General features: G+C 41.4%; 1 protein-coding gene across 1 annotated transcript in view; it reads right to left on the bottom strand.

The window, feature by feature from the left end:
* The window catches only part of LOC133140968 (ciliary neurotrophic factor receptor subunit alpha-like), a 229,986-nt gene that overhangs the window by 14,190 nt on the left and 197,281 nt on the right, over window positions 1-18,515 (bottom strand). Inside the window, exon 7 of the mRNA XM_061261302.1 lies at window positions 5,826-6,015. Within this exon, the coding sequence (XP_061117286.1) occupies window positions 5,826-6,015 (190 nt within the window). The remainder of the gene's footprint in view (window positions 1-5,825; window positions 6,016-18,515) is intronic.

Here is an 18,515-nt window from a genome sequence, read left to right as displayed (position 1 = left end):
CTCATTAAAGCATTTGGTCCGCTAGTGTCCTTATGGACGATGAGATTTGAAGCTAAGCATAGCTTCTTTAAGAAGATAGTGAGACAGACTAACTGCTTCCGTAATGTTTTGAAGTCTATGGCAAGAAAACACCAATCCATGATCGCATACCATCTACATGATTCAAATGTCAAAAAACCTTCCGTCTCTGTGTCTAAGATGTCAAGAGTTCCATTAGAGATTGTAAATGAGAATATACAAGAATTCCTATCACAGAAATTCCCGGAAGAGACAGCTGTTCATTTGACAAACCAGGCAGAATTTCAGGGCACCAGTTACGGTGTTGGCATGATCTTGGTATATGGCTCCAATGGTGGATTGCCCGACTTTGCTGAAATACTCCAAATCATCATAGTTCGTGACCGCTTAGTGTTTGTGTTGAAGTTGCAAAATGCAGGGTACCTTGAGCATTTTAGATGTTTCAAGTTGGAGTCCACAAGTATAGTCAAAGTGATTGAGCAGTCCCAACTTATTGACACATACCCATTGGCTACGTATGCAATGCAAGGCGATCGTATGGTTTCTCTCAAACACCACATCTGCTTGTCAAACTAGGTAAAGTATAAATTGTGTGAATCAAGCTTGTGCCTTATTGTTATGTAATAACTTCCCTTGATATACATTTATTCCAGATTTTATATTGTCTGAATAATGTCCCAGTTTGGGAACCAATGGTCTATGATTTGCTTGTCTATCTGTTAAAAGCATTTAGCAGACACTTTTGTCCAAAGCAACTTACAATGATCAACTAGAGATGCAATTTGCAATTGCAGAGAGGTCATGCCCTCTAATTATTTCAGGGCCAGTCTCCCCTAGAGCAATCTGGAGTTGAAGTGCCTTGCTCAAGGGCACAATGGTGACAGCGGGATTCAAACCCCTGACTTTCTGTGGTTACTGGCATGTTAACCGGGTTCCTTAACCTCTTCACCACCACCGCCCATGATGCTTTAATCATAGAATATTGTGGCTAGATTGAATATTTGCTCTTGTCATATTGAATCATATCTTTGTTCTTTGTGTTTTCTTTTAGTTGCCCATAGCTGACATGTCTGCCCCAACTCAACTACGTGTTGTTATAGAAGAAACTCAAGTTCACAAGTTAATCCTACCAGGTGGAGTTCCCAGCACTGTAGATGAACTTTTAGCAGCTGCACAGGATCATTTTCAACTCCAAGGGAGCTTTACTGTTATGTACATGGACAAAGAATTTGATAACCAATTCTTCACTCTAACATCAACAGATTTGGTTAAGGACAAAGACACAATCAAACTAGTTAGAACAGAAGAGTCTGTTATTCTCACATTGACTCCCAGCAACGAGTCATTTGCTTCCTCTCCAGTGACTCCCATCAACGTGTCAGTTGCTTCCTCTCCAGTGCCACAGGATCAGTCTTTCCAGGATGACAGTTCTGCAGTTAGCTCAGCGGACACCATCATTTCACCACAGTCCCCAGAGTGTCGATCAGAACCATGGCCAACTAATTTTGTCATTCCCACCTTTTCATATGACGTGGAAATGCTCCTTCAAGTAGGAAATAAGGCTTATGAAAGTAATGGCTCACTCCTTAACAATCCAAACTTGAGTTCGAGCATACTGGACAAACTTGCTGACACCATTTTCTGCTACACTGCTTATCCCACTGGTCTTCAAAAACTGGCTGTTGTAGAAGCTCTGTTAAAAAAGCATCCATGCCTTAGGGAGCCTAAAACATCATTTTCAGGCATCTATGGGTGGCAGCAGCGTCTTACTTGGAAGGTGGCTAATTACCGTAGCAAAATGAAAAGGCGTGAAGTACCTTGTCCTGAGCTCGATGTCAACTCCTTGAAAAGGAAATCCCCGGGTGAGCGAAATCCGGCAAAAAATTGCAAGAGACCGAAGAAAGCAGAGGTTAACTACCTTCCTCCACATCCAAGTGGAGAAACTAGCAACAGTCTGGAGATGGAGAGACAGGAACTTCTCAATGAGGTAAAGAAGAAGAATAACAACAAGGTGATTGAAGAAAAAATGTCTAAAACATTCTCCATGCGAAGGCTGTCTCAGCCCAGGGCTCAGTCCTTGGCCCACTTCTTTTTTCTCTCTACACTCGCTCCCTTGGCCCTGTGATCACTGCACATGGGCTATCCTACCACTGCTATGCGGACGATACCCAACTCTTCGTCTCGTTCCCGCCGTCTGATACGCAGGTTTCAGCCCGTATCTCTGCTTGCCTGAGGGACATCCAGAGCTGGATGGACAACCACCATCTAAAGCTCAACCCAGGTAAAACTGAAATGATATTCATCCCTGCTAATACCTCTCCCCATCTGGATCTCTCCATTTCTCTCGGGGATACCACACTCACGCCGTCACCCAGTGCAAGGAACCTCGGCGTGGTGATGGACAGCAGACTGTCCCTTTCCGAGAACATTGCGGCGGTGACCCGGTCTTGCAGGTTCTTCCTATACAACATACGGAGAATCCGCCCCTTTCTCACCCCCTACTCGACCCAGCTCCTGGTCCAAGCGATGGTTCTGTCCCGCCTGGACTACTGCAATTCCCTCTTGGCTGGCCTCCCAGCGTCCGCCATCAGACCCCTCCAACTCATCCAGAATGCAGCAGCTCGTCTGGTCTTCAACCTTCCCAAATACTCACACGTCACCCCCCTGCTTACTTCCCTCCACTGGCTGCCTGTCATGGCTCGCATCAAATTCAAAACATTGGTGCTAGCCTTCCAAGCAGTTAAAGGGTCTTCCCCAGCTTATCTGCAAAAAATCATCAGACCCTACACCCCTGCCAGACCTCTTCGTTCAGCCTCCACAGGCCGCTTGGCACCTCCCCCTCTCAGAACCTCCACCTCACACTCACGACTACTGTCTGTTCTGGCTCCACGGTGGTGGAACGAACTCCCCGTTGAGGTCAGAACTATAGAATCTCTCCCCACCTTCAAGCGCAAGCTGAAGACGCACCTCTTCAAGCAGCACCTCTCCCCATCCCTCCCTACCTCCCTGTGAACCTTAATAGTCTCTGTGACTTGCTTTGTGTATCGGTATTTTTAGTTGGCTAGGTAAGCAGTGTTTGGATAGTTAACTTTGGTGACTTTTGTTTGTTTGTTTGTTTGTTTGTTTGTTCAAAAAAAAAAAAAAAAAAAAAGCCCCTTGTCCTTATCTTTGTTGTACAGGTAGCAGTTGAAATTGTACTTACCTCTAGGGTCTTTCAGCGAACTTATCCCTGGTTATGGGTATGCACTTTGTTGTACGTCGCTCTGGATAAGAGCGTCTGCCAAATGCCAATAATGTAATGTAATGTAATGTTGTGAGTGGAACTCCAGCAGCGGCTGACTTCAGAGAACGATGGCCTGCATTGTTTTGTGAAGATGGGGTAGGTGAATCTAGACCCATGGAAATATTACCTGCTCCATTGGGCAGTAACAATGGTTCTAATTAATCATTCCATCATGAATGTCTTAAGGTTTTAATTTTCTCTTCGTAATTTGCACTCCTTTCATTTTGAACCAGATTATTCAAATCAGTTTGAATTTTGTTTTTGTGATTTTTATAAATGCAGATAAAAGAGGAATTCCGCAGAATTACCACAATTTCCCTGGAGCAGAGCTTCATCTACAGACATGACGCCTACACACCCAAGCTTCTAACCCTGATGAAGGCCAAGGGGGGTGTAGTGGGGACCAAACTGAGGCCTTTCCTGTTTAAACTGAGTCAGGTGTGTTTTTTTTTTTTTTTTTTTTAGTTTTGCAGGAAGATGAACCTTTTCCTCTGACTTTCTCTCTCACACAGCCTTCTATTTGTTTACAGAACCAAAGCATTGAGATGAGACGGGAAACTGTTATCCGCAGCCTCATTCTGTACCTCGGCGAGGAGGGAGAGCATCTTTTTGAAGATTGTCTGGTACATGTATAATCACTAAAACCAAGATGCGCTTTTGGTTACAAAGCCATAGGGTTCCCTGGGACTAAATGTGCCCCCAGTAGTCAAACATTTAAATCAACCAAACCCTCAGGTGACTCTAGTCCTAGTCCTAGTACTTGGTGTTGAGGTTTGTTTGTTTTTAAATCAACCAATGAGCAGTATCTCCAGCACAATGAGTGCTATTTGCTTTGCTCTCCAGGAAGGCAATCATTCCAATTTGTTGTGGTGTAAACCTTCTGCTTAGACATGTTTAGTTCGCAGCTCAGTCAACTAAATAGGATTTACTCTCAGGCAATAAAGTCTATGAATTAATAAATTTTGTTTCTCTCAATAGAATTGTCAGCTTTTCTTGTATGCAGGAGGACCACCGCAGTGATGCTACTGAACACGTCCTGAAGATCTTGGTCGCCCATGGTGCTTCTGAAGAGGATCCAGTTGATGTGTCCATCATTCTTGAAGGCACGGAAGTGTTGCCTGGATGTGGAAACGTCGCTAAAGCCTGCACATTATTGATGGGACTGATCTATGCCCTCAACCTTGCATACCCCCAAACACTGCATTACACTTTTGAGGTGTTTCAGAAACTTTTCCTGGAACTGGATGGGATGAAGCTGTCCCCAAAAGTACAAGCCTTAAAGTCAAAATTGCTCTCTTAAACACACACACCACCACCCCTCCCCCCTCCCCCCCCCACACACACACACACACACACACACACACACACACACACACACACACACACACGCACGCACGCATTCAAGTACACTCTCACACATGCTCTCTATCTTGCTTGCTCGCTCGCTCGCTCTCTCACTCACTCAACATACACAGGTAATACACAAACACACACACACACACACACACACTATTGCACATTGAGTAGAAAACTTTGACCTGACCAACCAGTTGTTGGAAGTTGTTTCAGTTTCCCATTTATTTGTGTTATGTTGTGATTGCACTGTTGTAAAGCACCAATCTTTACTTCAGATTTGAGGATTTGTCTGTTAAGAGCAAGAAAATATTGACACAACGAATATTGGGTAGGAGTGGCATATATGTTAATTTTACTGATTGTTAAAAAAAATTTGTTTGGGTTATGTCTATCATCTAGCTATGGCAGGTTAACAAGCCTTAAAGTCAGAATTGCTCTCAAACACACACATTCAAGCACACACTCACACATTCTCACATACACAAGTGTTCACACCTGGTCACCAAACTAACCATTTGGAATCTTCCAAATGGTTAGTTTGGTGACCAGGTGTGAACACTTTCACCAATTACAAGCCCTGCGATTCACTGCAGTCTTTAATTTCACTACAGTCTTTCTTCAGAATGTATGCATTCTTTGCACAACATCAGTGGTATTTGCACTTTTTGATTATGTTTGGCCACTTGAACAGTTGACTGCCTCCCTAACATTTTTGTTTTTACTTGTCTTAACAAAATAAATGTTTATTTGCATTAAACTTGAATCTTGTGGTCTGTGAAATTTGCCATTTGGTAACATTTATCAGAAGAAAAAAAGGAATTTTTACATAATTTTATTGAGTAAAACAAGGTAATACTACTGAGTAATTGAAACTGAAAAAATATAGTAAAATCTACTTATTCAGTTCATGGCACTAAATATTATAGACATTTACAATTCACTTAATATTTTGATGACCATGATGTTCCTGAATGGACATAATTAAGTAACATGTACTCAATATTTTCACAAATGTTACGGTTAGTAGCAAGCACATTTTACTTGATGTTGGCAATTATGTTGTACTTGATATTCCAGCATTACAGTTACTTATTTGTTTTTAGTGCAATTTGTTACAAAGATTTTTTAAAGTAAATTCTACAAGTCATTTATTTCAGTGTACACATACCCACAATAGCCTCTGCCTCAGTGGTAGAGATGACCTTCTCAGGCTCTTCCATCCAGGGCGTAGCATGAACAGCCACACTCCATTCACTCCAGGTGCCGATCTCCGTGTCCTTGGCTGCCAGCTGGATGATGTACTCCTTGCCTGCGAAGGCATCTGTGATGGTGTGGTGGGTGCTGTCGGAGAGCTCCACCTGCGAGAGCCAATCAAGAGTGTAGCAGTCATGAGAATTTTAGAAATCAAATGTATTGATGCTTCCCATTTCACACATCTGAGAATATGTTTAGTTAAGCTTTAGTTAAGTTTGAAGGCAGTTTGAACACAGATGATTCACTGGCTGTTTTCTGTACTGCAAACAATGTCAGCTTTTGCCAATATTGTTTGTAATATAATGATATAATGAATAGCAGGAGTGTCCTAAATTCCTTATCAGATTGCATGACACAGGACACTGTTTTATACGCTATTAATGAAGAGGCTTACCCTGCATTCTGCTACCAAATTTCACAGCAAGAGGCCAAACACGTGTTCTAGCCCTGGGTGTTAATCAACCACAGCATAACCTTGCCTGTAAATTAGTTCTAATATTGTTATGAAACTCCACGATCACGTAATTTCAAATTGACTCACACCCCTTTACCTTTTTCAACACAAGCACAAATTACAGCACCACAGGCAAGCAATTTCAAAGATTCTGACTCCAATGTAGTGCATTTCCTCTCATTTAGATCCTTTTATACTGTAGGTGACCTGGCTTAATTACATGCACATTCATTTATTTTCAAAGCAATCAATGTTTTTATGGGGAAGCTGAAATTAAACTGATTCAGAGCTTGAAGCTAAATAATTACAGTACTGTTAATCAAGCTAACAAGGTCTTGACACAAATGTACTTTTTTGGGGGGCGGCGGTGGTGGGTGGGGGTGGGGGAGTTGGTTAAAAAAGGGGTGTAATTCATTATAGTCAATCAGTAATATTTCCCATACTCATTATCACCCATCGCAATAAATACATAAATACATAAATACATTACTGCAACATACTCTTGTTTCAGTTGCTACAGTATGTGGCCTGCTGGTATTCTTGTGGCTTTGCTATGGTACAGAGCTTTGTGTACATGTTTGTGTACATGTATTCAGTCACCTTGTATATCCCCCCTGCTTGTGCAATGGCTCTGATCAATTTACCCTATTTTCTAAGCTTCAAAATGGATTCATGTTGGTTTATCTTTTCTAACAAAAACGCAGTCTTCACAGGCGAAACCCAAGGCTAAAACCAAGAGTAGACATGAAGAACTATTTATTGTTTAACCATTCAATCTAACAGGACAAATCTGGGCAACAAGAAACACCTGTCAGTCACATGTTCCAATCTGATACAAATGGTGATAAATTGTTTAACAACTCTGCATAAAAATACCAGGAAATAAAAGCTGAAAATCAGATCTGTCATCTCATGTGCATCTTTTGACCTCAAAGTCAATTGTCTTCAGTGTATAGCAAAAACAAAGGAATTGGTCTTGCTGTTCCAATACTTTTGGACGGGACGATATATATATTACCCCAAGGCAGGGTGTATGATAGCCCTTGAGGGGTTAGGCAGCACTTTTTTGGTTGCCAGATGACTGTCCAGGTTGCACACATTGCATAAAACATCCATTGTTTTTGGCAATACTGACCAACAGCTGAACATTGTCAGAGAATGATTGTTTTGGGGAGTTTCACAGATCACCCGGCATTCATCCAGAGAGAGAGAGAGGTCAGGTGTGAGCAAGCATGGATTCTATTTTGTTATCTGAATGTTTTAAGGTTTTCAAAAGGTTGAGAAGTCAAAGTGAACCCAGATGAAATGCATTATATCTGAAGGCCATGTGGGAACGCATTCATTTATCAATACAAGTTCCCTTCAGCTTTGATAGAATACCATAGAAACAGATCAAACGGCTCCAGACCTGTCACTGGGAGGCTATGAGTTAAATCCTGTCAAAAGCCTTATTGATATCCCCCTGACTTTCATATACTTTTGCATATTCTCCACAAGAACATTCCATTAAAGAGAAGCTACAAATGTGTTTTCCAGAGTTTGTGCACTGATTTATGTAAATGCGTTCAGTAACCATATGAATTCATGGACATAAGACACAATGGCTAGTTGCAGTGTCAGGAAAACTACTTTTGATTTAACTACTTTGTCTGATTTAACTATTCTGATTTAACTGTTCTGACCTAACCGTTCTGACCTAAAATCTGGGATTACATGCAATTCATGATGCTGTCATTTTTTAAATTAAAAGAATTTCAGGAACTTCCTTAGCTATAGGACTAGCATAGGATTTGGGAAACTCCTTGACACTCTGGTCAGGTTCCTAGCTCAGGGTCTCGCAGCCTGACATTTTGATTGTTTGATCTCACAACCTGAAATCTCCTCTCGCCTCGGTTTATCAGCTTGTGCAGTGTTAGGTATTCAGTAGTGGAAAGACGGGAACACTTTCAAAAGTAAAAGGAATCCAGGATCTTCTTGTAGCTAGGAGACCAAGTTATAAATTGACTTTCCTTGCCACTCTTGGTCAGGTTACTAGCCTGGACATTTCGGCTGTTTGGTTTCTATACCTGTAATGCTCTTTTGCATCGGCGTATCAGCTATGTACCTTTAGGTCAGATCCCAGCATCTGAGAGGCACACGCGTGCACCCCTGTGGAACGCTGGGTAATGACAAGGGCAAGGGTCGCAGCAGGGCATTGTGGGGCATGGCTCATGGCGAGTAGGAAGTCCCGTGCACATCCGGGCTTTCATTGAGTCCAATGCATTAAACGTACCACAGCTGAGCCACACGTGAAAAGAAGGGGCATGAAGAGAGCCCAAGATAAATTATTGGTACTGGGAGCCCATCCCATGCACCATCAGCCCCCAGCATCATTACATTACATTATTGGCATTTGGCAGACGCTCTTATCCAGAGCGATGTACAGTTGATTAGAATAAGCAGGAGACAATCCTCCCCTGGAGCAATACAGGGTTAAGGATCTTGCTCAAGGGCCCAACGGCTGTGCGGATCTTATTGTGGCTACACCGGGATTAGAACCACCGACCTTGCCTGTCCCAGTCATTTACTTTAACCACTACAGGCCGCCCCATCATCAGGCCCACCAGGCCCATCAGGCCCCTGCACCATCAGGCCCATCAGGCCCCTGCACCATCAGGCCCACCAGGCCCCTGCACCATCAGGCCCATCAGGCCCCTGCACCATCAGGCCCACCAGGCCCCTGCACCATCAGGCCTACCAGGCCCATCAGGCCCCTGCACCATCAGGCCCACCAGGTCCCTGCACCATCAGGCCCACCAGGCCCACCAGGTTTCAGAAAACAGAGCGTGCTTGTAGAGGTTAGCAGAACCATACCATTACCCTAACTGTAAACCTAATGCCAACCCTAACCCTAACCCTAACCCTTGATATTCAAAGGGATCTGTAGACCTCAAAATGTGTGGTTTTTGCTGAATTTACAGGTTGTGGGGGGGGGGGGGCTGTTTGATATACTCATACTACCAGTAGGTCGAGACGTAGCCCCCCAAACTAAGCCATTCCATCCATCCATCCATCCATTATCTTAACCCGCTTATCCAAGACAGGGTCGCAGGGGGGCTGGAGCCTATCCCAGCATACATTGGGCAAAAGGCAAGAATACACCCTGGACAGGTCGCCAGTCCATCGCAGGGCGCACACACCATTCACTCACACACTCATACCTATGGGCAATTTAGACTCTCCAATCAGCCTAACCTGCATGTCTTTTGACTGTGGGAGGAAACCAGAGTACCCGGAGGAAACCAACACAAACACGGGGAGAACATGCAAACTCCACACAGAGAGGCCCTGGCCGACTGCGATTTGAACCCAGGACCTTGCTATGAGGCGGCAGTGCTACCCACCCAAATTGCTATTGTACCAGACAAGAGTGGTCCTGACTGAACTGTAGCAATGACCTGCATCTCTCCTCTAGGCTTCTTGTGTGTTGTCTGCTTGTTTTTATTTTCTCTCAAACCACTTATATGCAGTCATTTTTTTTCAAGGAGATAGATTTTGGTTTATTACAGCAGAGAATAAAGGCCTCCTTAAATTCCTCTTCAAGGGGTTGAGCCAGTGACCTTTGCTGTTTTGCCTGATGATCTGGACACATTCCTGGTATAAGGGAAAGCCATGAATGCTTTCTACTAATACGTAGGTAATCACCCTGAGGTGACTCCCCCTACGTTAACGATCCGGCTGGGTAGCGGTCCTGTAGTTTGAAAGCATAGGTTGATCTGTAACTGTAACTGGATATACACTCACTGAGCACTTTATTAGGTATTTGCTAGACTTTTTAATATTTCACTTGTAGCCTATCGACTTAGAGTTATGATGCGTTGTGCATTCAGAGATGCTCTTCTGCATACCACTGTTGTAATGTATGGTTATTTGCGTTACTGTCACCATCCTGTCAGCTTCGACCAGTGTCTCTGACGTGTCTCATTAACAAGGCTTTTCTGTCGGCAGAACTGCTCCTCACTGGATTTTTTTTGTTTTTTTGGACCATTCTTTGCAAACTCTAGAGTAAAATGCCAGATCAGCGGTTTCTGAGACCACCCTGTCAGTCACCAAGAATCATTCCATGGCCAAAGTCACTTAGATCACAGTTTTTCCCCATTCTGATGGTTGGTGTGAACATTACCTGAAGCTCCTGATCCATATCTACATGATTCTATGCATTGCACTGCTGCCACACAATTGGCTGATTAGATAATCACATGAATAAGTAGGTGTAATAAAGTAAAAATGTTCCTAATAAAGTGCTCGGTGAGTGTAGACTATGATGCATTTCTGTTCTTCCATTTGCCACGATAATGCACATTCTTTTTAAAATATGACGGACTGCTAATTGTGGTTATTTGAATGTAATCATTTGCAGTCCTTTGACAAACCGGAACTGGACGTACAATGTGGGTTTCATTGAGCTCCTAGAGTTGATTGACTTTAAATTACGCCTGGGCTAGAAGCGGCTGTGAGCAATATTGTTCAAACATTAAAGTTTCGTTATTTATTAGAATATTGCTTATTTCACATCCGCATAATCAACACCCCCCCCCAAAGGAATAGCAGAAACCAGTTGAATGAAATTGTTTACACAATAGAGTTTCCCTCTGAGGGCATATTAAAAACACTGGAGAAAGCGTTCTGCTTACATCTGCATTTTAAAGTGTTCCAGGTGGTACTACACTGTAGGGGTACTCTTGTCTTCTGTCTCTTCGTATTACTATTATTGTTATTGCAGCACAATACACAGCCAGAACAATGTTGTTCACACATTATTTATCAGAGTATTACTTATTACACACCTACACCAAGAATTCACCTGAAATTCAAATTCCAGATAGACTGATTAAGAAAAAAAAAACCCACTCCTAAAGCACAACTGATTTTGAAGGACACACAATCTGATCCAGCTGCTGGACTAAAAAAAGCAGATTTGTTTTCCAGGTGTCACGATTTGGTTTCTTGCAGCTCGCTGATTAGTTGACACATGCTGTCATTGTATAAATGCAGCCGTCCTCTAAATGCTGCATCTGGGTTTTCTGAGCTATAGGGGATAATGTATTGTTATTGTGCAAGCCTTCCCGTTTGTAGATGAAGTACCCTTTCTGAACGCTAGAGGGCAGTAACGCTACTTCTACGGTATCTAGGCTGCTCAGGAGGGTGTGCAGGCTCCGCTCAGAGAAGAGTGCGGACATAATTAGAGGGATGAAGACTGCAGTCCAACACATGTTCTTTATTCTTTGTGTCCGTCTTTAATCTAAATGTAGCCGCTAACGCTAGATCATTTTCAAACTTAAAATGACCTCTTTCAGTTTTAAATTGCCCTTTTTTCATGAATACATTAAAATGATCGAGGAAGTGGACTGAAGCAACTTCAGTGGACTACGTTACGTCTGATGCATTTATACATCTGGATACTCGGGGGACACAACAGCAGCACCCCAGTGGAATTACGAGCTTACATCTCTAAACATACATGCTACACTGGTGTGCCAATACTACACTCAGACCTTTCAGCGTCCTGAAAACAGACATGGGCCAGCTCTGTAACACTTGTCCAACTGAAACTGGTGTCAATTTCTGCCCTGTGAAATGCATTTGAGCATCAGGGGTATTATAGACGCCTTCTATAATTCATGCGAGTATCAGTAGTATTCAAAATGGATGGCAAAGACTGCTCTGTGAAAAGCTCATATTTTTTTTTCCATTTTAAGAATGAGACGATGCACACTGAGATATGACAGTTAAACAGGATGTTAGATGCAGGTACACGTCTCACAATGTTGCTGCCCGGGCAGTGGAAATGTTATACCGTTGACACACCATTCCCGTATAGTGGTAACTAGCCGACTGGAGCCAAGAAGCCTTCAGAGTGTAAGGATGCCATGAGCATCTAGCCCTCCCTATCCACAAATTTCCAACTCCTCTAAGCAAAAGCAATGCTAACTGATCTCTCTTCTACCTGCATAAGTGTCTTCACCCATTGTTTTAAGTATAATGTTCTTTAATAGACTGACACTTATGAACATAACACACTAAACACCCATAACACACATAAACCTGTCCTCCCTCCCCCTCAAACATATTTATATTTTATTTATATTTTATCTCAATATGTCTGGGGCATGCTATCAATTTCAATAATCCAATCATTTTACCATCTTCAGAGCCAACTCTGGATACTTGGAAAGAAAAAAAAGGAAAATTCAAATGGTTGCAATGCGCCAGTGGATTCCTGTTTCCGTGCGAAAACGATTATTTAAGATCCATGACAGTCAAAAACGTGAGGGTAATTTATTATTTTATTTATTTATTTATTGCAACATCAAGTTGTTTTTCATTTACCTGGCTCTACAGAGACGTGGGTTCCTAGAGCTGGGCTCCCCCCAGTGTGATTGATCACTGTGCCTGGTGCATTCTGACAGTGAGGCTGTACAGTGTGACCCTATCATCGGAGGCCAGGGCTGATTTCTTTCTTCTTTTTTTCCCTTTTAATAAAACCGCAGAAGCAGTAACACGCTGCAGCCACAGCCCTGTGGGTGCCACACGCATTCAAAGAAGGGACTGCAACATACAACTCTCTTTCAACTCTCTTCAATTTCACTTCCATATTAATGTTGAAAGGCAGACTGTCCCATTCTTTTAGGAAATGAACGCCTCTATCTACAGCAGTCTTTAAGCAGGTAGGATTCGAAGAGTTAATATCATGAAAGCTGTGGGATGATATGTATTTCGCTGAAGGAATTTCATTGCCTTTTCAAATTGGCCACTATCATGCAGCTAAAATCAGGCAAGCTATTGATATCTTTTATGTTAGTACAAAAGGACCTCTATTTTTCCCTGTGCAAAACAAAGTAAAGCTCTTGAGCAAGCTTATTAACATTTTTGTCCAATACACGGGGTTTCCAGTTTCCAGGAGGGGTGGTAGTACTATCAATATACTAAATAAAATTATTTATCAAAAGCTAGTTTAAACAATTTTCACTTGATGCAAACCATTTCTCAGCAGTTTTTGTTACTGAATTATTATATGCTTCAGGCTACAGCAAAATATTTATTAATATGTATTTTATATTTATACAGTGCCATTCATTACTGGTTGCGCCACCTTTTGCACCAATGATCAGCAGCAATATTTATACTAAACGCTACAGGCTTTCAAATAACTGTGGATTAATATTTTTATTTGCAAAACTGCTGTAATTCAAACTAACAGGCAAGCTTTCAAGCATGAACCGCTAGTTTCAGGTCCTGCATCTCTATTGAGTTCAAGTAAAGGTTGACTAGGCCACTCCAAAGCCATGTCTGGGGCTCTGGGACGTCAAGGAACCAAGGTAACAGAGAACACTAGGACTACAGGGGGAATCGTCCCAGGAGTGGCCAGACAGCCCATCCAGAAAGTCAAAAATGACCCCAGAAGAACACTCACAGAACTGCAGGTCTCTCAAGTCTCAGCTATGTTAAATGTTTATGACTCCACAATATGACAAAGACTCAGAAAGCACTGCTAAACAAATATCCAATCCCCAAATATCCAATCCCCATGCCTTTTGTGATAACGGCCTATGGAAAGAAACATGTGGAACTGTTATTCGGTGTGAAGCAAATACAGCATTTCACAGTAAGAACATCATACCAACAATCAAACAACGATAACTTGTTTCATTAAAATAAATTAAATAATTATTTTTAAATGTTCCCAAACATGTTGTTTGTTTTTTGTCATATCTTGTTTGTTTTTACCATTTGAAAGTGTTTTTGCTGGAGATCATGAGCAGAAAATACATATCCGTGACCAGAAATATAGTATATTATTATCCAGATACTGGCTACTATTATCCAGCAGAAGTTGAGATCTCAGAATGTTTGTCTGAAGGAAAAGCTCTCCAGTCATCTTGTCTAAATGAGGAGTATACCCAATGGCAATGTTTTTTTTTGTTGTTTTTTTTTCTTTATTAAAAAAATAAAGACACACATTGGCTAAAAAAGCCCATGATGCATAACCTTCATAATACCATCACCAGCCACAAAAGCTAACTAACCAACTTTGAACAGTTAAATAGCCTAAACTATGGCATAATAACCAATACGGCAGATGTCAGAACTCCCTCTCACGGTACGAGACAAATATTGTGAGGTGAAAAACACACAAGCTGCAAATAATGAAAATACTAAACATCTTAAGTAGTTGATTATCCAGGATTACCTTAATGGCTTCTGGAGGGAGGGGGGCGTGACATTGGCCTCCATCACAAGGCGCAGTGGGCGGGGCTTGGTGTTGAATAGGCTGACGATTTTGGTGGATGTGTACCAACCACGTCAGACGCTACCGTTTCTATTTAACTTTATTTGAGAGAAGTGAATGCCATTACCCATTAAATTGTAAGTCCCATAGAAATACAAATAATAAACCGTCTACATGGGAAAAAAAACAACTTCATACATAGGCTATACATTTTGTAATATTAATATGACTAGAATTCCTTTATCACGACGATTAATTAATACAGTGAGATGACAATACATTTTAAAAACAAAAGAACAGTTAACAGTAATGCAAGATATGCATTATAGTCTGTGTTATCTAGAAAAAAAAAAGATTCATTCCTGCCAGTAAAACGAGAATAGGCATGTCGCTGTTTTGTTTTGTGGAAAAGCACTTCATCATGATTTCAAGGAGTAACATTAAAGACACAATACATTAGCCCCTATAAAGATAATAATAATAATAATAATAATAATAATAATAATAATAATAATAATAATAATAATAGTATAATTGCAATATTACATTCTAAGGTGTTCTTTTCTTTACTTCAGTGTTACTAACGGAACTCAGCGCAAGTTCATTATGTAAGTATGTAATATTATGAATGGCATTTGATATTATCACACAGGAATGCTGTATAGCAGCCTCTAACTGCATTTCAGTGAAACAGCCGAGTCCTCTGGCCATGTTAGGGCCACGTTAGTTATTAAACAGCAAAACCGTGTACCGTGGTAAAATTTGGGTATTTTTTAATCGTTTCAAAAACTGGATACTGCCCAACCCTAATAAATGAAAAACTTACAGCACTCCTGAATGTAGTTTTCTGAGCTGCCCTCCTTTGTCAGGGACGTATACCTTAGCTCAGGTAGCTAGCTATATTGGCTAGCTACCATTTGTAAAGCTAAAGTACGATGTATCTGTTTTCCTGACCTGCACTGTATGAAATTAAACACAAACTAATTAAACATAACGTATTTGTCTGTAGAATAATAAATGTAGCTAGCTAACTTAAGTTAAAAGTGTTTGTGTTTCGCACTTCTGGGCTACTAGGTTTTTTTTGTATGTTGCATGAACTGCCATGCCATGACCTTCTGGAAATGGGTTGAAATTCAATTCAAAATGGATTCCAGATGGGAAATGGCTGGAATTTATATAGAGCCTTTATCCAAAGCGCTGGACAACTGATGCTTCCCATTCACTCATTCACACACACGGCCATTAGCTGCCATGCAAGGAACCAACCAGCCCTTCAGGAGCATTTTTTGGGGTTTGGTGTCTTGAGTCAGTGTGTCAAGAGCCACCACGCACAGACGTGTCTTGGAAATGGGCTACAAGTGTCACATTCCTAGTGTCAAGCCACGCCTGAACCAGAGACAACGTCAGAAGCGTCTTACCTGGGCTAAGGGGAAAAAGAACTGGACTGTTGCTCAGTGGTCCAAAGTTCTCTTTTCAGATTAAAGTACATTTTGCATTTCATTTGGAAATCAAGGTCCCAGATTCTGGAGGTAGAGTGGAGAGGCACAGAATCAAAGTTGCAAGTGAAGTCCAGTGTGAAGTTTCCGCAGTCAGTGATGATTTGTGGTGCCATGTCATCTGCTGGTGTTGGTCCACTGTGTTTTATCAAGTCCAGAATCAACGCAGCCTTTACCAGGAGATTTTAGAGCACTTCATGCTTCTGTCTGCTGACAAGCTTGGAGATGCTGATTTGCCTTTCCAACAGGACTTGGCACCTGCCCACAGAGCCTAAAACTACAAGTAACTGGTTTGCTGACCATGGTATTACTGTGCTTGATTGGCCAGCCAACTCGCCTGACCTGGTATTGACAAGAGGAAGATAAGAGACACCAGCCCCAACAATGCAGACAAGCTGAAGGCTGCTATCAAAGCAACCTGGGCTTTCATAACACTTCAGTAGTGCCACAGGCTGATTATCTCAATGACATGCCGCATTGATGCAGTAATTTGTGCAAAAGGAGCCCCGACCAAGTATTGAGGGCATAAATGAACATACTTTTCAGAAGGTCGACATTTCTGTATTATAAATCCTTTTTTTGATTGGTCTTTTGATTGAGATACTGGATTTTTTTTTTTCCAATATAATGTTTGCCACTTATAAGGAGGGCAACCTGGAAAGTTTGATGTACCATACAGCATGTGTGTCATATTACAAACACTGGTGAACAAAACCACTATCTAAAAAAATGATATTAAATGGGGACCAATTTTCCAAGAAAAATATTTCTTCCATCGTGACCTGATGGTACATTCTCACTGGGAAATCACAGCGCTCTCATTGAAGAGTGCTGCACTCAGTGCAGCACTCAGTGCATGTAGTGGAGGGACCAATTGACTACACAGTCCCCCCCCGCAGGCTCCGAGATTGGGACAAGTGCAGCCCCACAATGCACACGTTTTTTGGCAAGACATTCTGACAGATCTGTGTGACTTGTTGCCACACACTGCATAAACATCTGTATTTTCTTCCACATGTGTGTGAGCTGTTAACCTCAAAACAGCCAAGACCATCAATTGAACACCCTGCAATTCTTCCTAGATATGTGTGTTGAGTAGTAGTTGTTGAAAATGGTTAGCAAGCCAATATTGTTGGAGCCAATGCCATTGTCATGAGCATTGTCAGCTTGTTGTACATGCAGAGCAGCTAATCATAATTGGGAGCCAAGCAGCAAAGCTGCATAGGCACACAGTGTGTCTCTACATTTTCTTATTATTCATCATCATCATCATCATCATCATCTTCATCATCATCATCATCTTTTTCCTCTGGCTAGAGTTTTCTATTGCAGCCCCTAGAACCAGATGGTAAAATGTTTTTATATGTGTCACACTGATTTTCAAAAATGTGCAACCGTTCATATCGAGTTCAAGGCGCCCACTGACGTCAATTTCCGCCATATTAGATTTTCTGAAAAAGTTTTTTAGAAGGACACAAATTTTGCACAGATGATGTTCGGACCAAGCCTCACACAAGCCTAAAGATTGTTAAAGAATACATGTTGAAGATTCTTTAACAAGTATTGTTATGAGACTGCTTTTCATATTAACACACGCCTATTTTCATATTAACACGCGCCTATAATTCCTACGAAGCCTGTGATGGCTGTTGCTCCACCATCTTCTTCATCAAAAACTGGAACCCCCCGTACGCATCACAGGAAATCAAACAAATGCACGGGAATAGTGGAGCTAATAAATGATTCTGCACTTAACTATATGCAGTTAAGTGCAGAAACCCATAACTTTATCAAAACAACTTAAAATTATTTGCTTTTAAACACAAATTCAATCCATAACTAGCCTAAAACAAATAGCTTATAGCTTAAATCCCATATTGTTTATTATGGCTCTAACAGTGACAATAATGCAAATAGGCACACGTTACAACAGAGGTATGCAGAAGAGCATCTCTGAACACAACACACATCATAGCTCTAAGTGGATAGGCCACAGCAGTAGAAGTCTAAAGAAATAAGTCTAATAAATACCGAAGAAAGTTCTCCATGAGTGGATATTTGGTATTTGTGTTAGATTTTAAAAAGGATGAAGCAGCATGAAAATGATATATATATAAATCTGTATACTGGGTTTCAGTTCTCAGTATGCTGAGATAACTGAATTATCTTTATATAACTGTCGTTGCTTGAAATAAATGTTGTTGTTTACTGATGTTCTCACATTTACTTCAGTCCTCTGCCAACAAGGGTTTAACAAACCATTGTCAAACCATTATCCATGTATACAACCTCCCCAGTCATCAAATCTGATAAAGTAATTACCCATAATTGAGCACAGATAATGACAGCGAATTTTGAGTACAGAAAAGTAGGTTTCTGTAAGTG

This window comes from Conger conger, chromosome 11 (assembly GCF_963514075.1).
Source record: "Conger conger chromosome 11, fConCon1.1, whole genome shotgun sequence".
In the NCBI taxonomy this organism is placed as follows: Eukaryota; Metazoa; Chordata; class Actinopteri; order Anguilliformes; family Congridae; genus Conger; species Conger conger.
Note: the sequence above shows the minus strand (reverse complement) of the source record. Positions and strands in the feature narration are given on the sequence as shown.